At 38.0% G+C, this 26597-nt stretch overlaps 1 protein-coding gene across 1 annotated transcript; it reads right to left on the bottom strand.

Annotated features, from left to right (window-relative positions):
• Window positions 1-270: 270 nt before the first annotated feature.
• On the bottom strand, window positions 271-25061 carry LOC6042665 (zwei Ig domain protein zig-8). The gene is made up of 7 exons (XM_038264022.1): window positions 24606-25061; window positions 18204-18433; window positions 17883-18121; window positions 17369-17582; window positions 7199-7376; window positions 2405-2541; window positions 271-2324 (listed from the first exon to the last, which is right to left on the bottom strand). Exons 2-7 carry the CDS (start codon window positions 18271-18273, stop codon window positions 2218-2220), a joined length of 945 nt encoding a protein of 314 aa, XP_038119950.1. The 5' UTR covers window positions 18274-18433; window positions 24606-25061; the 3' UTR covers window positions 271-2217.
• Between the last annotated feature and the right edge of the window lie 1536 nt (window positions 25062-26597).

Genomic DNA, 26597 nt, shown 5'->3' with positions numbered 1-26597 from the left:
TCATTTCATCCCAATCATCCCTTTTTGCCTAATTCATAACATAAAAGCTCATAATTTTCGACTTATTTTAAGGTCAACTAAATATCTAAGGTAACTTTCCAATAGAATGTAACCTTCGGCGTTTTCAAGCCCTCAGAAAACACCAAACCAAAAGTTGCCCCTTTCTATTCGAATAACTCTCCATTTGTCGGAAAATCATTTTTTCACCTAAGGATGAAAAGGTTCTTTTTTATTGAGATGTGATATTATACTAATAAAATACACATGGCATTTTTTTTTCGTCGACTATTTATTCATATATTATGTTTGCTGTATCTTTGATATATCTATGTCCATATGAATGATTTATATTTAATCATATAGCTTTGACCACAACCATCATTTTACATATCAGTTGATAAGTTTGTTTTGTTATTATTCAATTATAAAATGAATATAAAATTCACCTCTCTACCTCTAAGTACGGGTTTTTTGTATTTTACTTTCTTGAACTGTATATTTATATATGTGGTTATAAAAATGCATATTCCTTTATCTATCAGAGATCGTAAAATAAATATTCTGAAATAATCGTTCACAACACCATTCTGCATGCGCATAAAATTCTCCATTTTGTTTGTAACATATTGGGCGTGTTATTATTATTACTGGTTCTACTTTTATATCTCAACAGCTGGAAAGATTAAATTGTTTTTTTTTTTGTTGGTTCTTCTTCATATTGCTAGTCATTGAATTAGCTACAAGTGTCTTTGTTTTTTTGTTTTATTATTATTTTTTAATTCCACTGATAACGAGTCGTTGATATAAAAGCTTATTTCACTCACAATTTCCTGGGTACAACATAAAGGACTATCCACAGCGGTGGCGAACAGTCATCCCAATATATTTGAATTTGATGCGCAGTACACTTATATAGAATTATACGTTTTATAGTTTAATAATGCTGGTTTTCAAAATCAACATTTGTTTTATGTTTTGGTTTTACTCACTATTAATTTCACTCATCTTTTGCTGTTTTAAGCGCCTCGTACTGGTTTTTTCCCCTCTTCTTCTTTTTGTTTGTTTGTTTTTGGTATATAAAGATTTCCTTCAAAATTTTTACTATAGAATCACTGTGTAGAATTTCATTCTACGCTATGGAAACTACAAACGTGTTTATTTTCTTCTTTTGTGTGATGCGTTACGATTCGTCACCGTTGAAACACAGTAAATAAATTCCATCTTGACCGTTTTGCGTGTGCGGAACACTGTTAGTTTGCGGTTAGGAAAAGGTTCGGAAAAGTATTTGATATGGGACACATTTTCTATTTTCCGTTTTCTATCTCACTCTCTGGGGCTCTGGTTCAAATTTGTCGCCAAATAAAGGTTTTGTTTTAAACTCGCTCCAATTTGGCTGGACTTGTTTTACACGACGTTTTGTGTTTTTATTCTTGAGATAATGTTACACAAGGAATAGTTAATGCACGATTAAAATTTTCGTAAAAAATGTACTATCTAGATTGGATCCACAATATACGAATTTCAATTTGATTTTCATTGTTTTTTTTTAAATTTATAATGTTTTTTGTTGTGTAAGATAATTGATTTGGAATGACTTTTTGATGATGCCTGGAATCGGATTTCTTTTTTTCTTTTTTTTTTACAACTTTTGTGATGCTGAAAATGGAAAATTTTGGTGCACTGATGGTTTGTTTTCGGCGGATAGTACAAGAAGTATACATTAGTTTGTGAAGTAATTTTGAGTTATTGCTTTGTTCCCTAAAACAAACGACTTTGCACTAGTGCATGGACAAACAGATTACTTTAGACGAATTGCCCATCGATTATTGTAGCTAAGGACAAAGAAAGGGCTAGTATTAGTTTACATGCGGATATTATATGCTTTTGTGTGTTTGTGTGTGTGTGTGTAGGAAAGATACACCGAAAAAAAGTCTAACGCTGCTCTACACAACCTTTTTGTTTGTAATCTTATTTTTTTTCGATTAGTACAAGTGTCGTCTGCCATTAATCGTAGGTTTGTTTGTTTCATTCCCTCTCGGATAAAAACGTTGGTAAGTTACAGTTATGTTGTAGTGTTTTACTTTTGCTTTATCTCATTTTGCTTCTATTGGTTTGCACAATATAGTCTTTGGTAGTGGAACTAACACACTTTACACAGTGATGAATGACTTCAGAGCGAATGATGTGTGCCTAATAGAGAGACAACAGTATCTATAGTCACCGGTTGGCACAGGTGGCCACCACCAGGAGTAGAATCACCAAAGTGCTACTCAACGGACCCCATTTGACGCCCCCACCGTGTTGCATCGCGGCCGGATTTTCACCTGCGAAAAAAAAAATGTGTTTGTTTTTGTTAAGGAAATGCATCCTGTTTTTTTTCGGTACTGATTTCACGCCAAATTACCATTGAGCACGTGCACCGATACGGTCGCTTGGGCGATGTCCGCCAGTGCGCACGTGTAATTTCCGGAATCGTAACGGTTGGCGTTTGCGATGTACAGCCGGCTCATGGCTCCGCCGACCAGCAGGTCGGTTTTGACGCTGAAATGGAATTGATAGGTTATGGATTTTGCATGAAAATTATGTAAACTATTTGTTTCCACTGGTATATTTGATATCATCGTAAACTAGCACTATTTTAGTGATCTACTTGACATGGAAAACAGACCTTGTTTGGCTTTGTTGGTTTTATGGACGAAAATCAGCCACTTTTGAGCCATAGTGGCTCAATTTCCATATTTTTTTTTATTTATTGCTCCGTTTTTGAGATACGGCCACTTAAAGTTTAAATTTACAAAAAATGCAGTTTTTCGATATTTTAAAACAGTGCCTATGAGTGACCATATTGTTTTCTAAAAGTTAAGAAAATTTCTTAAAAGACTAAAGAGGAAAAACAAACAGGAAGTTTGAAGTTTTAATGGATTCACCCTAACAACTCCCTTTTGTCTTATACCAATATCATAACAACTACCGTCATCAGGAGTGACATTGGGTCTGGGGTGACATTGGGACATTCAAAAATGCTGAAATTTGTATGACCCAATGTCACCCCGGCGGTACCTGTAGAAAACTAGAATGTCATAAAATGAAACATTTGAGAAATTTTCCGATCCCTCCGAAAAAAATGTTTCGGAAATTTTTGAACGTACCTATTTTTCTAAAGTCTTCATAAATATCTAATTTAGCTAAATACACCAAATCGATCCGAAAATTCCTTCGAAAGATAATGATTTTTTTAAGATGCCAAAATTTAGAGACTTGTATGGGTAAAGATTAGAGGTGGGCAAAACAGCTCTTTTTCGTTCGCTCATTGAAAAGAGCCGCTCTTTTGAACGGCTCTTTCGCTCTTTTTCAAAACATGGATGAAATAGATATTTTTTTAGGAGTGGTGTGATTTTTAAAGCTTTTTCACATTGAATTATATAAATCATTTGAAAAAAAAGTAATACATGAGAAAATGCCATTGAAAACCTTCGATATCTATGTAAACATTTCTACTCAAACCGAAACGTTCGAATGATTGATTGGCATCCAAACTTCAATCTAGGATTTTGGTGAAATTGATATTAATTTTCAAAATTCGTTTTTTCTGTAAAATTTGAAATAATGCTGATATTTTATTTAGAGAAAATATTCTGTTAACTCTTTTCTACACTCTGATTTGATCAATAAAGTCTGTAAACGCTTAAGTTAATTCGGACAAGAGGATTATTTTTTTTCCAAAATTTCTAATCTTTTTATTAAATTTTTGGTAATATTTTACAAGTTAAGCAATTTGAAACGCTCAAATTTGTATTCGGGTAATACTTTAATGTACGATTAGTACGTTTGAAAGTTTCTTCATTTTGTTAAGAAAATCATTTACTTATGGAATTCAAAAAATATATAAAAAATAGGAAACTGAAAACATGAGCTTGAAAACTATTTAGTGGTTTTCAAATATTGAAAGTCTTTCAATATATATTGATGAGATAGTTGCTATAGACACCCCAATGAAATATGACGACTCAGCTCTGAAAATGTCGGGAAATAGCCCCTCATTAACCTGCCGTTTTTTTATTCTGAAGTACTTGAAAAAGTACAATAAGTGACAATGTTGGGATTATTTTTTTATTTGCATTGAAGTATTTGAAATTGTATTTTCAATTTTCAAAAACAAATTTAACACTGCAATTGGTTGGAAATTCAATAAATTATATTTATAACAAGTTTAAAAATTATTCTATATTGGAATGATTCCTTCAAAAGACCGGAAATTGAAAAAGAACCGCCGTTCTTTTTTTTGAGTCATGGTTCGTTCGCTCTTTTTAATGAACTACTACTTTGTAGAATATTGTTGAACTACTACTTTGTAGAATATTGTTACACTCTAAAAAATAATCCTGCAAAGTTAGAAAAAACACGAAATTTTAAAATGATTTTTTTTGTTCTAAATGAAAAAAAACCTTCCGGGTTAATGTAGATTCAAAAAGAACATTAAATTTCCCTTGAAATGACATGTTCCAATAAAATTTACCGTCGAGTAACGGAAAATGGTAGAGTTTTTAAAACTTTTTTAGTTTTTTTTTTATGAAAAGTACGATTTTTCGGAAATTTGAGTACGCCATCTAATCGGGCGTACAATTTCACATAAAAGTCCCTTTGACACCAAATTTCTATCTCATCACCGTTTCAGGCTGCAAATTATTAAAAACACCTCTTTTTTCGCATGTTCAAAAATGAAAGGGGTCGTACCGCCCCTCCGTCACGAGATATCAAAAAACGGACAAAGTTAAGTTTCGGGACCATCCATAAACCACGTGGACATTTTAGGGGGTATGGTGGTTGTCCACGCTCCATACAAAAAAGATTTTTTTGTATAGGCCCCCAAAACCAAAGCTAAAAACTCGATTCGCCACCTACATTCGAGTAGAAGAACTTTGGTGCAAGGTTACGTTTACGTTTTTGCGCGATAAGTGCAAAGAGGAGTGAAAACTATTTGAAGGTTTTATATACGAAAATTATCTTATGGAATAAAAAAAAATTAACAGGAGGTAAGAAATAAAAAGTTCAATCGACTGACTTTTTGATTTTTTTGCTAATTTGCCTTTTTCATTGAAAATCCTGAGATCCGGATTGAAAACGCGAGAATGAGGTTAGATTGCTAATTTTGAAAATTATTCCAATTATTATTTTTCAAGCAGAGCTTTGCTTTAATATCAATTATAATATCAATTTAGTTATTTATTTCTTACCTGAAAATGGTATAATTTGCTTTTAATGTCGATTTTATGATGAAATAAAACAATTTCAAATTTAAAACCAATTTACTCGCTGTAGGATATAATGAAAACATCAACCCAAGTTTCAGCACCCTCTAGTGGGGGGTAATTTTGACGTTTGATTGCCTATGGACAATTGTCCACGATGGGGGGGGGGGGGGGGTTAAGATTTCCAAAAAAGGTGTCCACGTGGTTTGTGGATGGTCCCATCACTAAATCCGTAATTGGTGGTCGTAGTGTTTTCTAAAAGTTAAGAAAATTTCCTAAAACACTGAAAAACAGAGGATTAAGGGAAAACAAACAGGCAAATTGAAGTTTTAATGGTTTCACCCTAACAGCTCCCTATTGTCTTATGCCAACTACCGGTAGAACATTTTGATTTCAAAAATGAAACATTTGTGAAATTTTCTGATCCCTTCGAATTAAATATCTAGAAAATTTTTGAATCAAGATGTACATCTCAAAAGGGAGATGTAAATCTTGATTCAATATTTGGCTCTTTTGAGATGTTAATCTCGACGCTATTATTTTCGCGTGCCTATTTTTTCTGAAGTCTTCATAAATATCTACAATAGCCGAAGACACCAAAACGAACGAAACGAAATGATTTTTTTTTAAGATTCCAAAATTTTGTGGAGACTTATTTGTATGGGTAAAGATAGTTAAGATTTGTGGGTTAGTAAAAAAGACTTGCAAAAAGAAATCTTAAATCTGTAATAATTTAAATTTCTCCTGACAGAAGCAGTAAAAAACAGTTAAATTTAATGGGTAATAGTAAGCACCTTAACTACAGATGAATTGAATAACTTTTACTTACAAATAAATCTTGTTTCAAGTTTGCTAAATGGATAACGATTTGGTGGCATAAGTCTCTGTCAAGAAGTTTATTTTATTTTTTCGAATCATTCTTAGGAATTTTGATAATCTAAACTCTCTTAAATTTATGAATTTCACCAAATTTTCAAAGAAAAGTTAGATTTTTTGTTATTGACATTTCGAATCGACACCATGCTCTCCTAAATGCCACCACCTAGCCTTGCATTCGTTGAATTGGAAACTTCGGGTGGCATACTTTCTTCTCCGAAGCTGATTTGCATTTTCCTGTAACATTATCTCTGCTGCCTGGCAGTTGTAATTTATCTGCATCGCATCGCCGCACTGATTATCATCTCTTCCTTCCGTTTGTCCCGAAGTTGGCTGACTGCCTGCCTGCCTGGCTTGCTGTGTTTATGAACCGAACTGTTTTGTCGAGTTTTGTTTGTCCTCCTGTCTCTTCCGTGTGGTGCCCGGAGCCAGTCCAGTAAATGCATTAGTCATTCCGAAAGGGAAACAAGTCTCAACCAATCTGAACAACTGAGTGTGCAACAGTGATTAATTTGCTAGAAATTTAAATAAAAACCAGACCATCCCTACCAACAGTTTCTTTTTCCCTCTCCCAGGCAATTAGGCCGCAATTTAATTCTGCATACTGTAATTTAAACTGTATTGTTTGGTTTATAGGCATCTCCGGAATTCGGATTGACTGCTGGGGGAGGAATTTATTCTCCTTTCCACAATGTCGACAAAAAAAAATCCCCAGCATCACAGTGTCTATACAACAGTGTATTCATTTTTCAGGCCACCCTCCCCCTTTTCCGTGGGCAATCCGGAGGCCATTCATAAGAATCATCCATCCCTGGCCAATTGGTGGGGCTGTGTGTCGGTATGATTGTCCCACGCGCCAGCCCCCCGCCCTCATCCTTCCGGGACCTTTTCAAAACGGTGTGGTGAAAAGGATCTAATTATAAAGTTTTTACCCTCGGTGGGAATATAATAAGTGAGCCACACCATCTAATTCAGTGGAGACCGGGATACATGTCACATTAGAGTCCGCCGCGCGCCGCGTTGGTTGAATCAAAGCTTGAAATTGATTTAATGAACTTCTATAAATTAATTACCTTATTCCGCCTCGGCTGGTGTCATAATTCAGCATCCTCATGCCGTGCTTCCACGTCACGTAACTGGTGGGCTGGGGCACCTTGCTGATGATACATTTCAGCTCGATGGTACTGCCGGCTTTGTAGAACTTATCCACCGTTGCAACTCCCCGCTCGTCGACAATCTCCACCCTGGGAACTGCGGAAGGTGGGGGGTAAAACGAGAAACGAAAGAGGGCGTGGGTTGTGTGTGAAAATCTTTGTTTAATCACTGTTTTCCTCCTCCCCCAACTCTTACGTGCTTACACACTCTCACATTTGCTATCATACAAATCGGAAAGGTTTATGGCTGTTTACGAGATTGCTCCTCCATTATGAGGTGCAGGAGGTGTGGATTTTGGTTTGCTATACAGGACCGTGCTGAGGGATTTGGAAACTTATTTCCGGATTTTTTTAAAGGGTTTACATTTTTTAATTCGTTCATAATAGCCTTTTCGTTAATTTCCATCGCCGCACGCATCTTGATGGAATTATGGCAGTTTCTAGAAGTTCACATCTTTTTATCATACTTTCCGTTTATCAAAAAAGTTGTTTTTCAAGCCAACATCATGCGTCAGCTTAAATCTGTTTCCACTTGGATAGTTTGATGTGGACGCCAAGTACTTCACCGAATAAAAAGAAAATCTAAGAAAGATAAAACTTTCCAGCTACTGGTCGTTCATAAGGACGTTCACATAAAATCATTAAGGTTGGAACATTTTGATGCTGACGTTTAATCAGAGTAGGATGATTTTTTTCTGACATAATAGATGTACTAATTTAAATTGAACTATTGAAATGAGAACTAGTACATCTTCTATGCCAGATACATAACTACCAGATGCAAAATTAAATTATTTTGTTTCACTTTGCACATGCCTTCTTTTCAAAATTAGTTCCAAAGATCAAGGGACAAAACAAATTGTTTTCAAAAAACTTCTAAATTTTTATCAGATTGCAAATCAAATTAACTCAAAACAGTTTATAATGCGTTTTCCTTCATTGATATAATATGTTTGGGCTCGTTTTAAAATATTTTGGATTTTTATGAAATTCAGATGTACAGCACCGCAGAACCTTTTTTTCTTTTAAATCGGCAATGCTTATTCATTTTTTAAACATAAGAGCGTAACACATTTGTGAACCCCCTGCCCCCAACTGCGTTACGTGATAAATGAACGCTCCCTAAGATGGTGGCGTTCAATATTATCTAGTCAAACATTTGAAAATGGCGAATGTTTTGAAATAATATAGTTTTTGCCTTATTTCGGTTTCAAACCATAAAATAACCCTTCCAAAATCATTTACTTGAAAAACTTTTTTAAGAGATACGCCATATTCAAATGTTATTCCAGAAAAGTTCTAAGGAGCGTGCCACGAAAGCCATTGCCGTCTGTCGGTGGATACGCTTTGCAGCGCTAAAAAATAGCTTTTTTCGAGATTTTATAACCCAATCCAACATTAACTTTTTTATAGTTATGCTTGATTATAAAATTGCATCTATCATTATTGTAAATTTTCATCAATCCTACGGATCCATAGTTCCCGAGGTTAAAAAACTAGGGCTAATTGAGCAACACTGAGAAAATTTAATTTTTCCTGTGTTTGAATCTTTGCATGGCCCTATCTCAGCAACAAAAGTCCCTATCAAGAAATATCAAGCAAGAAAAATTGAGAAAACTTTCTCAGTTTTAATAGATATACTTTTTTCTAAAAAAGGGCAACTTTTTTAAATTGAGTAACTGCAAATGCGACTTTTTAAAAATATTGGCTAAACATGTCTATAACTTGAAAACGATTAACTTTATCCAAATTTCACTGAGGTACATTTTGATTGCAATTTTTACATCAAAAATGAAGTTTTAGTATGTTTTGACATTTTTAGAGTTTTTTTTTAAATTGCAATTATTTAAAAAAATGTCACATGGTTAAAATTTGTTGCCCTTTTCTAGAATTTTGCATAAAAAAATATTTTATGTCCCCTTAAATATAATTTGATATAAAAGAGTGTTATTTTCTGATATTTTTATTGACAAAAATTTGATTTTTAATATCAGCATGTTTTCAACTTTGCCGAAAACACCAAATGGCTTAAAAAAATCCTTCAAAAGATACAGAAATTTGAAATTTTATATTTAATTTTTATATGAAAAGCAGCCAAATATCTTTTTAGCATCTGTTTGAATGTTCAATTTACAATTTTGCCGACTGACCATGTTGGCCAAATGTTAGTGCTCAGTGAAGAAATAAGTTATGTCAAAAAACTTATTTTTTAAAAATGGAAAGTCCAATCACCTGAAAACGATTTGAAATGCATTTTAAAGCGTTAATAATAATATTTGGGCGCATTTTTATGCTTAAAGAATTTGGAAACTAAGAAATGCACTACAACTGGGCTGGTTTAACCCTTTCAGGCCTGAATTTTCAAAAAAATATTTTTTTAGTTAATGATGGGAAAATGATTCTTATGACCATACGAAAATTATAGGCTAGTTTTGGAAATTTTGATATTTGGGTCATATATGACCCATCAGGCTCTAAAGGGTTAAAGGAAATTTGAAATACTTTTTCCAATAAAATTTTTTAAGCACGGCTTTTAATTATTTTTATTCTTTTATTGTCCTTCTGACTTTGGTCACAGGGATATAAACTTTAGGAAATATTTGCAACAGCCTAAATGGAATAAAAAAAAAACGAATGAATGAGTTTAGGGAACATTTCAGTTGACCATTACAGAAGTTGTTCGGTAACTGGGCCGAGAATGTAGCCCAGTTTCCGAATGCTGCTTGCTAACTGGGCTGAATAGAAAATTTCGAGGGGACCACCGATGCATAACATTTTCCTGATACAACTTTAAAATAAAAGTTACTCAAATTAATTTACAATCCCACTGTTCATATTTCTATAATTGTGACTTAAAATTGAATAAATGTTCGAAAAAGTTTTAATATTTTTTGAAAACGACTTTTTGCATGAGGTTCTCGGTCATTTTGTTTTGATTTGGTTTTCTGACGTTTGTCTGCTTTTCAACTGGGCTGCGGCCCAGTTAAAAAGCAGCCCAGTTAAACAGCGCCCAGTTACCGAACAACTACTGTAGATCCTTTGTTCTTTAGGATTCGCATAGGTTGCAAGGTTATAATTAGGTTATATTTTTTTTTCTCAGCATTTCGATGCCCGTGTACTCTCTTGTACTACCTACACAGAAAAAATGATGACAGATGATGACAGATATTGTATCAAAAAAAATTGTAATGTTACATTGGTGAATATTCATCAGTTTCTGATGAATTTTCATCAGGTTCACATTCCTACACTTTTTTAACCAACCAAATATTCAACCTTCCAAAATTAAACTTTTTTTCTGTGTGTCTAGATAGGAATCCCAGCGAGTACTAAGCTTTCTAGGATTCCCGGCATCGATTTATGACACAAACACCATTAAATTTCAAGAAAAGTTTTTCTGATTTGCTACTGTTAATAGTTCAAAATGTAAATCAAATTTTGAAAATATATTATTTCCAAAGTTTTGCATCTTTCCCGATCGTGATTCGAAAATTGTAATAAGTAAAAATAGCTCTACTTGAATAAAAATACAAATAATTTGGATTTCCAACACAATTATTTTTGAAACACCCGCTATTTCGACGATCCTAGAAAAACGCGTTTTAATGTTTGACCTTAAATAAACAAAAACTTTAGCACGCAATGTAAACAATAACAAACACGTTTTATTTGGCTGATCAATGACCATTCTGTGCATTGTACCGAAGTTCGGTTGAAGTTGGTTGCTGGAGTTAACATAAGTACGTGTTACAATTGTACGTGCGTCAAACGCGTTCTGACCCGAAATCCCTTTGGCCAGTTGTCGCATTTACATCAATTTTCAGTGAGTGACAAGATAGCACGACAAGATTGAAACTACTTTCATATGTAAAGTGACAAAAATGCACGGTGTTTTTTCGGATTTCGTTGAATATCTCAGGATTGAAATCGAATTTTGGGGATCTGTGAAGGTCAAAAGGTGAGGCATTGTGAGCTGCACTAAATGGCGTTCTTAACTCAATTTGGCCTCAATTTTGCACGTACGACAAGTTAGCACGACGGCGACGAATTGATATCAATTTAAAATTACTAGGTGGTTTAAAATCTTCTCAATTTTCGCGGCGCGGGTTTCGAGGATTTCTGCTGAATGTTCCTGTGGATGCAAGAATACAACACAGAAGAAGTTAGGGGGACAGGGGGTTATATGCACCCCCTAAGGGAAAACTGTGATTTCTCAACCATAACAGCATTTCTGTGAAAGAATTTCGTTAGATGTTCATAAATAACTATTATTCAACGTCATCCAAGTGAAAAAAGTCTTTAAAAACCTCAAAATTGTTAAAAAAAAAACAGATTTCTAAAAATATTTTTGATTTATTTCAAACAACAATGCGGGGTAATATGCATCGTCGGGGCAAAAGCAGCTTAACCCTTTCAGGCCTGAATTTTTCTGAGCTGTGTTAATCTACAATTTTGGTACCAGTAGTTCATTTTTTCCATGAGTAAACAGAAACAGGCAAAAAAAATTAAATTTCATTATTGGACGTTCTGGGTCCTCCAAAGTGTCCTGGAATATAGATCTTGGAGTCTACCGCCGTAACAACACGATTCTACCAAGTTTCCGATTATGGTTCATATTCAGTGATGTCCCTGGGACCCTTTGGCAACACTATGAGCTATGTGGATCACTTTTGGGATGTTCTGGGTCCTCCAAAGTGTCCTAGAATACAGATCTTGGAGTCTACCGCCGTAACAACACGATTCTACCAAGTTTCTGATTATGGTTCATAATCAGTGATGTCCCTGGGACCCTTTGGCAACACTATGAGCTATGTGGATCAATTTGGGATGATCTGGGTCATCCAAAATGTCTTGGAATACAGATCTTGGAGTCTACCGCCGTAACAACACGATTCTACCAAGTTTCCGATTATGGTTCATATTCAGTGATGTCCCTGGGACCCTTTGGCAACACTATGAGCTATGTGGATCACTTTTGGGATGATCTGGGTCCTCCAAAGTGTCCTAGAATACAGATCTTGGAGTCTACCGCCGTAACAACACGATTCTACCAAGTTTCCGATTATGGTTCATATTCAGTGATGTCCCTGGGACCCTTTGGCAACACTATGAGCTATGTGGATCACTTTTGGGATGTTCTGGGTCATCCAAAGTGTCCTGAAATACAGATCTTGGAGTCTACCGCCGTAACAACACGATTCTACCAAGTTTCCGATCATGGTTCATATTCAGTGATGTCCCTGGGACCCTTTGGCAACACTCTGAGCTATGTGGATCACTTTTGGGATGATCTGGGTCCTCCAAAGTGTCCTGGAATACAGATCTTGGAGTCTGCCGCCGTAACAACACGATTCTACCAAGTTCCCGATCATGGTTCATATTCAGTGATGTCCCTGGGACCCTTTGGCAACACTATGAGCTATGTGGATCACTTTTGGGATAATCTGGGTCATCCAAAGTGTCCTGGAATACAGATCTTGGAGTCTACCGCCGTAACAACACGATTCTACCAAGTTTCCGATCATGGTTCATATTCAGTGATGTCCCTGGGACCCTTTGGCAACACTATGAGCTATGTTGATCACTTTTGGGATGTTCTGGGTCCTCCAAAGTGTCCTGGAATACAGATCTTGGAGTCTACCGCCGTAACAACACGATTCTACCAAGTTTCCGATCATGGTTCATATTCAGTGATGTCCCTGGGACCCTTTGGCAACACTATGAGCTATGTGGATCACTTTTGGGATGTTCTGGGTCCTCCAAAGTGTCCTAGAATAAAGATCTTGGAGTCTACCTCCGTAACAACACGATTCTACCAAGTTTCCAATTATGGTTCATATTCAGTGATGTCTCTGGGACCCTTTGGCAACACTATGAGCTATGTGGATCACTTTTGGGATGATCTGGGTCCTCCAAAGTGTCCTGGAATACAGATCTTGGAGTCTACCGCCGTAACAACACGATTCTTCCAAGTTTCCGATCATGGTTCATATTCAGTGATGTCCCTGGGACCCTTTGGCAACACTATGAGCTATGTGGATCACTTTTGGGATGTTCTGGGTCCTCCAAAGTGTCCTAGAATACAGATCTTGGAGTCTACCGCCGTAACAACACAATTCTACCAAGTTTCCGATCATGGTTCATATTCAGTGATGTCCCTGGGACCCTTTGACAACACTATGAGCTATGTGGATCACTTTTGGGATGATCTGGGTCCTCCGAAGTGTCCTGGAATACAGATCTTGGAGTCTACCGCCGTAACAACACGATTCTACCAAGTTTTCGATTGTGGTTCATATTCAGTGATGTCCCTGGGACCCTTTGGCAACACTATGAGCTATGTGGATCACTTTTGGGATGTTCTGGGTCCTCCAAAGTGTCCTAGAATACTGATCTAGGAGTCTACCGCCGTAACAACACAATTCTACCAAGTTTCCGATCTTGGTTCATATTCAGTGATGTCCCTAGAACCCTTTGGAAACACTCTGAGCTATGTGGATCACTTTTGAGATGTTCTGGGTCCTCCAAAGTGTCCTGGAATACAGATCTTGGAGTCTACCGCCGTAACAACACGATTGTACCAAGTTTCCGATCATGGTTCATATTCAGTGATGTCCCTAGAACCCTTTGGAAACACTCTGAGCTATGTGGATCACTTTTGGGATGTTCTGGGTCCTCCAAAGTGTCCTGGAATACAGATCTTGGAGTCTACCGCCGTAACAACACGATTCTACCAAGTTTCCAATTATAGTTCATATTCAGTGATGTCCCTGGGACCCATTGGAAACACTATGAGCTATGTGGATCACTTTTGGGATGATCTGGGTCCTCCAAAGTGTCCTGGAATACAGATCTTGGAGTCTACCGCCGTAACAACACGATTTTACCAAGTTTCCGATTATGGTTCATAATCATGATCGGAAACTTGGTACAATCGTGTTGTTACGGAGGTATACTCCAAGATCTTTATTCCAAGACACTTTGGAGGACCCAGAACATCCCAAAAATGATCCACATAGCTCATAGTGTTTCCAACGGGTCCCAGGGACATTACTGAATATGAACCTAATCGGAAACTTGGTAGAATCTTGTTGTTACGGCGGTAGACTTCAAGATCTGTATTCCAGGACACTTTGGAGGACCCAGATCATCCCAAAAGTGATCCACATAGCTCAGAAGGTTGCCAAAGGTTCCAGGGACATCACTGAATATGAACCATAATCGGAAACTTGGTAGAATCGTGTTGTTACGGCGGTAGACTCCAAGATCTGTATTCCTGGACACTTTGGATGACCCAGAACATCCCAAAAGTGATCCACATAGCTCATAGTGTTGCCAAAGGGTCCCAGGGACATCACTGAATATGAACCATGATCGGAAACTTGGTAGAATCGTGTTGTTACGGCGGTAGACTCCAAGATCTGTATTCCAGGACACTTTGGATGACCCAGAACATCCCAAAAGTGATCCACATAGCTCATAGTGTTGCCAAAGGGTCCCAGGGACATCACTGAATATGAACCATGATCGGAAACTTGGTAGAATTGTGTTGTTACGGCGGTAGACTCCAAGATCTGTATTCCAGGACACTTTGGAGGACCCAGATCATCCCAAAAGTGATCCACATAGCTCATAGTGTTTCCAAAGGGTCCCAGGGACATCACTGAATTTGAACCATGATCGGAAACTTGGTAGAATCGTGTTGTTACGGCGGCAGACTCCAAGATCTGTATTCCTGGACACTTTGGATGACCCAGAACATCCCAAAAGTGATCTACATAGCTCATAGTGTTGCCCTGGGTCCCAGGGACATCACTGAATATGAACCATAATCGGAAACTTGGTAGAATCGTGTTGTTACGGCGGTAGACTCCAAGATCTGTATTCTAGGACACTTTGGAGGACCCAGAACATCCCAAAAGTGATCCACATAGCTCATAGTGTTGCCAAAGAGTCCCAGGGACATCACTGAATATGAACAATGATCGGAAACTTGGTAGAATCGTGTTGTTACGGCGGTAGACTCCAAGATCTGTATTCCAGGACACTTTGGAGGACCCAGAACATCCCAAAAGTGATCCACATAGCTCATAGTGTTGCCAAAGGGTCCCAGGGACATCACTGAATATGAACTATAATCGGAAACTTGGTAGAATCGTGTTGTTACGGCGGTAGACTCCAAGATCTGTATTTCAGGACACTTTCGAGGACCCAGATCATCCCAAAAGTGACCCACATAGCTCAGAGTGTTGCCAAAGGGTCCCAGGGACATCACTGAATATGAACCATGATCGGAAACTTGGTAGAATCGTGTTGTTACGGCGGTAGACTCCAAGATCTGTATTCCTGGACACTTTGGATGACCCAGAACATCCCAAAAGTGATCCACATAGCTCATAGTGTTGCCAAAGGGTCCCAGGGACATCACTGAATATGAACCATGATCGGAAACTTGGTAGAATCGTGTTGTTACGGCGGTAGACTCCAAGATCTGTATTCCAGGACACTTTGGAGGACCCAGATCATCCCAAAAGTGATCCACATAGCTCATAGTGTTGCCAAAGGGTCCCAGGGACATCACTGAATATGAACCATAATCGGAAACTTGGTAGAATCGTGTTGTTACGGCGGCAGACTCCAAGATCTGTATTCCTGGACACTTTGGATGACCCAGAACATCCCAAAAGTGATCTACATAGCTCATAGTGTTGCCATGGGTCCCAGGGACATCACTGAATATGAACCATAATCGGAAACTTGGTAGAATCGTGTTGTTACGGCGGTAGACTCCAAGATCTGTATTCCAGGACACTTTGGAGGACCCAGAACATCCCAAAAGTGATCCACATAGCTCATAGTGTTGCCAAAGAGTCCCAGGGACATCACTGAATATGAACCATGATCGGAAACTTGGTAGAATCGTGTTGTTACGGCGGTAGACTCCAAGATCTGTATTCCAGGACACTTTGGAGGACCCAGAACATCCCAAAAGTGATCCACATAGCTCATAGTGTTGCCAAAGGGTCCCAGGGACATCACTGAATATGATCCATAATCGGAAACTTGGTAGAATCGTGTTGCTACGGCGGTAGACTCCAAGATCTGTATTCCAGGACACTTTGGAGGACCTAGATCATCCCTAAAGAGATCCAAAGGAATCGAAGTGGTCCCAAATGGTCGTGAGGATGTGACTGGTAATAACTAAACTTCATTTGCCTTGAAAAATCGTTGTAAACCTGAATTATCTTCAACATTTTCTGAAGTTTCCAAATTTCAGGTTTTCAGGATGTTCTAGGTCGTCAAAATGGCCATTAACAACCACTCAAACATTTTTTCCTAGGTAGAGAAACTCATAAATTACAACTTTGCTTAACAATGTTATATGTTTTGAGCACTGTGTGATTTTATACAACCGAATTTCGGTATGGGTCATATATGACCCATCAGGCCTGAAAGGGTTAAAGCAGTTTTCACTAGTCACCACTAGATGACACCGCTGTTTTTACAAAGGAGCTTCACAGCGGTGCATTTTGCCCCGACCACGCTTTTTGCAGAAAATTTAATTAAAAATGCATTTTTTGATGTTTTTGGACTCATCTATCTACACAATAATGAAGATTATGGCAAAAACTATATACCTTAACACTTACAATAACAATAAATGCTTTTTATATTATGCAAAAATCATAATGAAAGTTCAATGAAAATTAGATCAAAACACAACATTTTAAAGTTTTGCAAATAACTTAAGCTGTTTTTATACCACGATGCTCAAATTTGTCTAGCGTTAAGCCTCCAATTTCTATGATTTTCCCCCGGAAAATTCTTCCAAATACCGAGAAAAGCAGGGGGTGCATATTACCCCCTCTCCCCCTAGAAATTCGTGAAAATCGCGAAGATTTAACCATCCTGAAATAATTCTCGAAATAATTAAGCATTTGATAATTGAAAAACATGCTTTTTCCCAGAGAGCTGCCCAAAGTGGTTTGGCTTTACGAAGTGGTGTGAGTTTAACTCACCACAAGAAATCATATAATATCCCCTCTCTATTGTTCTCTCTTACCTCCCTTCCCCCATGTAGGAACTTACCGACAACGATCAGATAGACCAGATAGACGAGCGGCGGGTAGGATGAAATCTGGCACTCGTAGTGGCCCTCGTCGCGCTCGTTTGCATACTGAATCAGCAGTTGCCAATCGTTGGGCGCCTCGTACTGGAGCGAGTACCGCGAATCGCTGCTGTAGGTATGGCGCCCGACCGTGATGAGATGAATTTCGTCACCTTTCCGGCGCACCCAGGACACCTGCAAGTATGGGGTTGGGTTACGGTTACGGTAGGGTGTTTGGGGTTGGGGTAATTTGCTAAAATGGCAAAGTGCGCCCGAAAATGCCAACGCACCGGAGAGATGCAAATGAGCCCGACATTGAGGCTTAATGATGCTTTCTAATTGAATACCGTAGGCTGGAGTTCGGGGGGAAAAAAGATAATTGCTTTATTTAATTAAATTGCTTTGAAAAGAGTGCCAATGGAAACGCACGGTGTTTGAAGCTGATTCCGGACAATCAACTCCAGCCTACGGTACAAAGCACCTCACACCACATACCGTGCGCTCGCGTAGATCGTTCACGCGGCAGTGCAGATACACGTCGTTGCCAAGCTGGGTCGTGACGTTGGCCGTCATGTTGGAATCGTCGAAGAACGGGTACGGATCGTGGGTGGTGCTCTCCTCCGATTCCTCCTCGAAGTCGTCATCCGGCAGGTCCGTGTAGGGGGAGGAAATTTCTTGCCAAAAGTGTCGCGGCAGCGTTTTGAACGAGTTCTCATTTGGGCCGATTTTGCCGACTGTGAGGGGAGGGGAAAAGCCAACAAAGAATCATCTTCAAAATTTCCTTCCTTTTAAATAAACCGAAAAAAACAAAAGTACCTTGAATGGTTCCGGTGACGTGGTTCAACGAGACAAGGGTTAGTATAATTCGGAACGCTGACTGCTTCATAGCAGCATTTTATGGTGTGCTCTCGTGCTGAGTTTTATTATCAATCGTTTTATTGTAATGCGTCGTCGTCGGCAATTACTTTCATTTGGGTACGACAACGGCAATCGCGATTAACTCGCATTTTTCTTCACACAAGCAGCAGCAGCATCCAGGTCACAACCTGTGGGCAAAGGGTTAGAACACACACTTTTCTGAGTCGTTTGTCTTGATTTGAGCATTTGTTTTATTTTAGTGTTGGCTCATAAATATTTGTGGGCGGGTCAGAAAGATGGTTTCTTGAGCGCGCGAAATGATTCACCGCAATAATTAATGTACATTTTTACTGGATCATTTGCGTAAATTTGCATGCTTTCAGTGGAGGTTTACACTTTGTTGGTGTGTGGCAGGGCAAGTTTTCATTCAGTTATATTGTGGTTGACCGACAATGTTTATTTTTGAAGCATTTAAAATGCTTAATAAACAATAGTGTTGAAGTGATCAAAAGGTTAAGCATTCAAAACAATAATTGCTTCAAATTTTGAGAATGATAAACTCAATCCTTAAAAAATAGTTTTCTTTAAATTCACACCGCTTGTATAAATGTATCATACCGTCAGTGGGGGTGACTATGGGTCAAAAAACGATACACCTCTCAAAATCAAAATCAAACCATCCACATTAACGACCCCCGGGTCTTTTGTGGTCTCTATTGCAAGTTTCTGCTCGAACCTAGGAGTCCGAAGGCTTGAATGGGGAGAGCAGCCAACCCTCTTTTTACTCCAAGGAACCTTCCACCCCAGTGTTTGAACTGACGACCTTTGGATTGCGAGTCCAACCGCCGCCAGCGATTCCACCGGAGTAGGCTTGGTTTGGTGTGTTGTTTGTACTTATGGCATGGAGACGACTTCTACACCTGGAATGACTTAACGGCCTAACAACCAAGGCCGGGACCGACATTTTACTTCCTCATTCGATGGAAGGTTGCAGCAGATGGGAATCGAACCCAGAATCATTCGCTTACAAAGCGGACTACCTTAAATGCCAATAGTTTGAAAATTGATCCAATCTCACCCCTTAGAGGGGGTGCCATTGGGTCAATTGAAACTAAAATGTTGCTCAAATACAACGATATGGCAAAAACAAGTCATCCAACAGTGTTTCTTGTTCGAGGGAATCGTATTGACATTGGCTACAATGTTTGAAGTGGAGATTTTCAAACATTTGGGTAGTTTTCGAGCAATTCTAACAAAAATATTAGAAAAATGATTTTTCGAGAGGTCATTTTTGCCCAAAAACGTACCCTAACTTTAGATAGCTTCCAAAATAACAAGATTTGTTCTAGGAACGAGATTTTTTCAGCGAAGTCATCTTAAGATGTCCCCTACACAACCCTTTTAACAGAATTCAGTTTCATTGAGATGAACCTGAGAAATGGTTAAATCTGTAAAAAATCACTTTGACTCAATCTCACCCCCCAGACCCAATGTCACCCCCACTGACGGTCCCTCATCATCTCATCATCATATTACAAAAAAAAAAACTCAAGTCACAATAAGGCGGTTACAAACAATGTTCAAAGTTCATGTTGACCAACAAACATTAAAAAACATTTAGATTTCATTTCAATGGGAAGTACAATCAAGACATTCAAACCCCTGCTGAGCTCTGGGTGCCACAAATGTTGATTGTTTATAACGGGACTTATAAGGGAGCGTTCTTTTATTACGTAACGTAAAAATAGGTTTTTGTATGGAGCGTAACACAGCCTTCGCCCCCTCCCCCCAACTGCGTTACGTAATAACGTTCCCTCACTGGATTTTTTGGCTGACCACCTGGTGTCAAGCCCACAGAAAAAGATCGAAGCAAGCCGTGCGTGCGAGATGACGCTCTTCATTTTTTTCTCGTATTCAAAAAAAAATGGGTGAAATTTTTTTTTCAAAAATGTTGGCGATATACGGTGGAAAAAATTGTGGTTAAGGAAAAGTGGTTCAGTAGTGATTTCCAGCGGAAAATTAGGAGCACAACCTACTGGATTTTCTGAAAAGGAGTATGGTGTCAGCTCGAGCCTGTTGCAGAAATCAAATCTGACACCCGGATTCAAGCAGCAGCGGCAATTTATCAGCAGATGGCGATCTTCATCCGGTACACTTCCACGGACAACGGATAAGGTGATAAGATGGGCTGTTTCAAGTTTGTTGATGGAGGTTCAGCGGATCGCAAGTTTAGCAAAACGGACAACTCCTAAAATTTAAGCTAGTCTTGAAGATTTCACTATTCGGTGCGCCCGTTTTTTTTTTTATGAAACGTTCTTTAGGGCGGGGTTTGTCGATTCAAGCTGAGGTACGTAGAAATGGGTCACCATTGCTCGGCAGAGCTAACACCCCACAAATGCCTATGCGAGTTATTTGCTTTTCTGGAGTTTTTTTTTGAAAAGGTCCAATAAACCAAATTTCCAGTTTTTGGTTTTTGGGTGTTTTTGAAACCGCCTTGAGTCAGGATTATTAAAAAACACCCAACACTCCAGTTTTATAGATTATAAATCTAAAATACATAGAAACAACTCAATTTGTAAGAAGCGGCCACGTGGTCCCGTTTGGTTGGTTTCACACACGCACACACCACCTGGTGTCATGGCAACATATTTCGCAGGGATTGTGCCAGCTCTTTATTTTCATTGGGAACCCACAGCTGCTGGGGCAATAAGGCCAGAAAGCTTTAACCGTAAAATAATAATTATTTTGTTAACTCCTCGGTTTTGTTTTTGAAATTCAATGAACTCAACGCAACCGTAACATTGTTTGATACATTTCACAATTGTTTTTCATTCTAAAAATTATGCCGGGGCTTGATATTTCTAATCTTTTTATGCAACTTAATCAGAGTCGAGGGACATACAGTCATCCTCATATTCGGAACAGTTCACAGATCTGCCACTGTTCAACAAATCATAGAAGATCAATAATTGAACATAATGATTTGCTTTTTCCTTGATGTGAAAGCTTTTCTTGCGATTTTTAAATTGATATATAGACCGCTTGTACATTTTTACGTTTTATATAAAGTTTTTAAAGAAAAACATTGACAAATTCGGAACACTTTTTTCTTACGATGTAAACAAACTTTTTTCTCTCTCCAGGAGTACATATTTTTCAAAAAAATGACTTCACACTCTGAAACCAATAAAACTCAAGCTTAGTGATGTTTTAAACATGAACTGATAACTTTTTTGTGAAGATATTAATTAAATTCAGGTGTTCCACAATTGTGGGAGGCACATTAACATCCCACAATTATGGAACAAGCAATCTGGAGGCAGTGTTATGCTGCTCTGGATAAAATAGTCTTGAAATGAGGTTTTTTGTTCAAAAAGTACTATTTTTAATAGTGAAATAGCAAGAGAATGTCCAAATGAAGGTCTTAAAAAAGCAGGCACGACAGAAAAGTTGCATTTTGCACCCTATTGACAAATTACCACAAAAGTGTTCCGAATTTGGATTTTTTTTCAAAGATCCAATAAGCAAAATGTTCATGTTTTTTTGTGTTTTTGCTACCGCCTTGAATCAGAGGCAAAAAAAAATAACAAAAGTGTTTCAAAATTCAATCGATACCAGAGCAACTGTTTTGCAATTAGTTTTTTCCATATATTTAAGAAACAACGAAACAAAAGTTCCTTCGATTGCGGTTTATTAAGTAATAAGTTATAAAATCAAACGCACTAACAAGATGTCTCGGAAAAAGTTCTGGTGGTATATAAATCAGTCCGAAGTTTTTTTAAGTGCTCTTCTCGTCATGATGAAATTAAATTTCTAAAAATTTTGCGTGAATCAGCTCGACGGAAAAAAGGTACTCAGGCTGTAGCATATTGGAAGAGATCTACCCTCGCTCTACCAATGATACATTTATAGATTTAGGGCGATTCAGGCTAGCTGTTTATTTCGAAAAAATGGAAGACAAATTTTCAGATTTTAAAAACAATATTAAAGAATGAACAAAAAACTTTGAGGAAAATTCCATGCCCCCCCCCCTTCGCCAGAAATTTATTCTAGATTTGTGCGAGGTGTCATTCACAAATACCGTAATCAAAAAATGTCCCATGCGTGTGCCCCTCTTCTGTCAGAGCCTGGGCACGCTCCTGGTATTCTTATCGACTCAGAATCAAGTTCTTAGCAAATGTCTGTGTGTAGGGATGAGGACAAAAAATTCACTCGATTATATTTGGACTGACTGAACGGATTTTGGCCGTCTTGGGTTCCCAAAGTCTCTATTCAAAAATAGCTAGTTATGTTAAGTTTCGCAAAAAAAAACTTTTTTACTAAGTTTCGAAGATTGCAAAGGGGTTGTTGTTGTAAGAAACCCGTCATATATTGAAAATCTGACAACCCTATCAAAAGCTGTGACCGATTATAGCAAAAAAAAAAAAACTTTATTCTTGTGAGGAATGCATCAACCAACTTACGCTTCGCTTGGAAATTGCGATTTAAGTGGATTTCAGGCTGGATTTCGCCTTGTAGGAAGGCATCACCTTACCATGTAATAAGTATCGTTTTCAATTAATGGCTTTTAAATATGCCTTTTTAAATGTTGGGAACACTGTTCTGAACAAGACCTAAAACTTCTGAAAAAAATATTTCTTTAAATTCGTTGATATTTTGTAAACAATTACAATATTTTTGTAACAATAGCGTATTAAATTTTATGATACCTGTTGCATTTTTTGATAAGGCTTAAAAATTTCAATATGATTTTTTTCTGACAATTTAGGACCCGATACTACCAAAAGATCAACAACAGCTATTTAAATTTTTTACACATTCATTTGAAGTTCTTCACAAGACCCTTATGTACAAATCCAGTTAAGGATAATTGATACTGTGTCCCTGTTTGAAATCAGATTCCTTATTTAGATTTCCAATGTTTACTTTTAAAAGAGTGTACATAAAGTCAATTGCGCTTGATTGGTTGGCGTCATTTTGCATACAGAATTAATTCTGTATCAAATTCAATTTCAATTTCAATTCGGTTTTATTAGTGAATAATCATGCTACAATAAGTTCTTTTGCAGTTCATAACAGAGTTTTGGAGTTCCTTTCAGCTGTGTGTTAAATCTCAATCCATTTTGGAAACGATTATTGCTTATGACTAAGAGATTATCAAGAGTAAGAAAAAATAAAGAAAAAACTTACTGAATTATTCTGTATCAAATGTGAACAATCCTTTTCAAACATTCAAAACAAAATCCAACGTGATCTATTCTAATGAACAAAGCTTTCTCGTAATATTTTTGCCAAAAATTAGCCCCAGCAAAAGGTCACTTGTAATGGCAATGTTGGTAAATGGTTACTTCTAGAGAAAAGAGAGAAAAAAAAAATACTAAAATCTGTAAAAAGCTTTTAAGGCTTTTGGCATTTTACTCGGCACTCTCTCAGATTGAAATAGACACACTTGACTGTTTCCTTTTCGTGCTGTAAAGCAAACCGAATGATTGTTTTTTTTTGTGGACGTCTGTAAGGTGAAAACAAAATAGAAGCGCAATTTGAAAATATCATTTTGCTTGCAAATAAATATAATAAAATAGATCTCTCTTCTTTTTGGTATGATTTTCCTAGACCAATTTCAAGGTCGTTGTGGTGAAAATGCGTGACAAAAATGGCTAATGTAATTGTTGTAGTTGCTGGTTCCATTCAGCTCTAGACTTCAAACAGTTTTTCCTTACTATAACTTTTCCCCGATAAATCCATCACTGACGGAAGCTTTCAAAGATTTGCCTAATTGAAACAAATTACCATCCCTCCACGACTACGACGACGACACATCCTCGCTAGCGAGAGCGAGAAGAGCAAACAAACTAGTCGTGGAGGACAAAAAAAAATACTCCGAACTCCACGGTAAAACCATTCCACAAAACCAATTTTCTATCTCGCCAGCCACACGCAGCATCACCATTTATCAACGTTCCCAAGTGCGCCTTAAATTGCGTAAGCCCGCGCGGACGGTGTGAAACATTTTCCCCAAAAAATCGTAATACTGAAAACCGCGGTACGCGGATTTCTTTTTTTTTCAGACAACACTTCTGGGATGGCCTGGCCACCGGAAAAGCCAGTGCCAGTTCTTGTGCCCAATCTCCGCGAAAATCTCATTTTACATTTGACAGGGTAGCTTAAAGCGCTGTCGACAGTGATTTAACAAAATGAAGGCAACGCGAGAGAGGAAAAATCGTTCCGTATTATTCTAGGGGGTTTGGGTATTTTTTTTGTGCTGGCAATTACGGAACAATTCATTTAGTAAGAATTCGAATAAATTGAGTTCTGTTTTTTCGTTATCCAATGCCGTGTGTTAATATAATTGAGTCTTACTTTTGTCGTCTCCACTTTGAGTTATTCCGAGCGTAATCCACATCCGACATTCCTTTATTCTCCATGGAGCACTTGCATTGAAATTCACCCTTGCTTTTTCTCCCTCTTCGAACAATAACTCAACTTATCGTACACACTTATTCCATTCTTGAATATTATATTCATACTTTCATTATGCGCCCACAGGTACACACGATAATAAAATAGGTGACTTATTAGCATGGAAATTTTGCAGCAATTTTTTGCGAGTATGGAAAACACACTTTCTCTTCTATTCCTGAATACCGCAGCGTCCGTGATCAATTTTTATGGTAATAGTCACTGCGTACAACAAAAAAAAAGGCAGAAAGGACGACCGAACCGAGAACCATCGACATCCGCGGGTCCACCACCGGAGGAGAGCTTTTGAAACTGTGGCTGAGACGACCCGTCGTTCACTAAATACTGGAGAAAGAGCTTGTCCCTATGCTGGTGGTACCATGTCGCGCACATGTGTGCTGGTGGTCTTGTCTCTTCGCAGTCAATCCGAGGAGGCCATGGTGAGAGCGCAAGAGAGAGAGAGCAACAAGAAAAGCGCTTTCCACGCCGAAGCTGGGAGAGCGCTGCAGTACTAGAACGAGCGCGCGCGAAAGCATCCGAGGGAGGCGGGATGCTCTCTCACTCTCTGTTTTCATAGCCTGCTCTTGTTGCGGTGGGTGGCTCTCGCGGCACATGCTGAGAGGACTCTTACCATAATACATATAGGTGATGCTGCACAGTGGTAGCAGGAGGCTGAGCAGAAACTCAAGTATTGTTTGCTTATTTGAGTTTAACTTTTCTTATTCAATTATTCACGTGTTAAAGATGGAAGGCACATTTGGCAAAGAGAATTGATTTCCCATCAGAGGTATCAGTTGATGACTAACCTTTAAGAAATTGACTCGCTTGAACAAATTTAGCAGATCGAACAGCAAAATAGATAGATTTTTTAAATCATTTTGATATTGAAGCATGTAAAAAGTCAATCTTTATCATTTTTTTCGGATTACGAAGCCTTGAATATCCCAAATTTTCTATTATACGAAGTTCGTATTTTTAAGTATTTTTTTTATTTTCTTACTTTTAACATCTTATTCGAGTTCCCCATTTTAGTTAGATTTGTATGTTGATTAGGATGTAACAAAAATGACTTTTTGGCGGGCATTCAAGGGTTTGTTCCGGTGGGCATACTAAGCCCAAATCCAAAATATGAGCTTGATTGGACGTAACAGGAGCTGGCGCTCCGCCCTTCAATTTTAAATGGGATTTAACCCGTAAAAAAGATTTTTTCAAAAATGTCACTTTTTGAGGCATTTCGGCCACCAATGCGTTTACCAAAAACATCACTGGCGTGTGGGCCAGATCCTTTCGCATCTTTTGGTATATATAACATTGACATTTGGAGCACCCTGGAGCTCGGTACAGGCCTTCAAAGTTTGGCATTTTTTCGAAAAATCGGTCCCGGCAAAAAAGATATGCGTCGCGCCTCGCGACGCCCTAGGCGCCATTTGATTTTGCCGGGGCCGATTTTTCGAAAAAATGCCAAACTTTGAAGGCCTGTACCGAGCTCCAGGGTGCTCCAAATGTCAATGTTATATATACCAAAAGATGCGCAAGGATCTGGCCTACACGCCAGTGATGTTTTGCGTAAACGCATTAGTGGCCAAAATGCCTCAAAAAGTGACATTTTTGAAAAAAAAAATTTTACGGGTTAAATCCCATTTAAAATTGAAGGGCAGAGCGCCAGCTCCTGTTACGTCCAATCAAGCTCATATTTTGGATTTGGGCTTAGTATGCCCACCGGAACAAACCCTTGAATGCCCGCCAAAAAGTCATTTTTGTTACACTCTAATGTTGATTGCCTTTTAAATTAAAAAAGCAATTTTTCAATATTTTATCACCACCATTTTGGCCGCCGTCTTGGATTTATCATCATTTTAGCTCAACCATAAAAAATAAGACAACGAAAAAGGG

This window comes from Culex quinquefasciatus, chromosome 3 (genome assembly GCF_015732765.1).
Source record: "Culex quinquefasciatus strain JHB chromosome 3, VPISU_Cqui_1.0_pri_paternal, whole genome shotgun sequence".
Classification (NCBI taxonomy): domain Eukaryota; kingdom Metazoa; phylum Arthropoda; class Insecta; order Diptera; family Culicidae; genus Culex; species Culex quinquefasciatus.
This window is presented reverse-complemented; position numbering and strand designations above follow the sequence as displayed.

Excerpts from the sequence above, each read along its gene's own strand:
- LOC6042665 (XM_038264022.1), bottom strand. The coding sequence starts at position 18,273 with ATGAAGCAGTCAGCGTTCCGAATTATACTAACCCTTGTCTCGTTGAAC. Across the intron at positions 17,583-17,882 it reads ACGATCTACGCGAGCGCACG|GTGTCCTGGGTGCGCCGGAA; the intron begins GTATGTGGTGTG and ends CCATACTTGCAG. Across the intron at positions 7,377-17,368 it reads GGTCTATCTGATCGTTGTCG|TTCCCAGGGTGGAGATTGTC; the intron begins GTAAGTTCCTAC and ends CACCTTCCGCAG.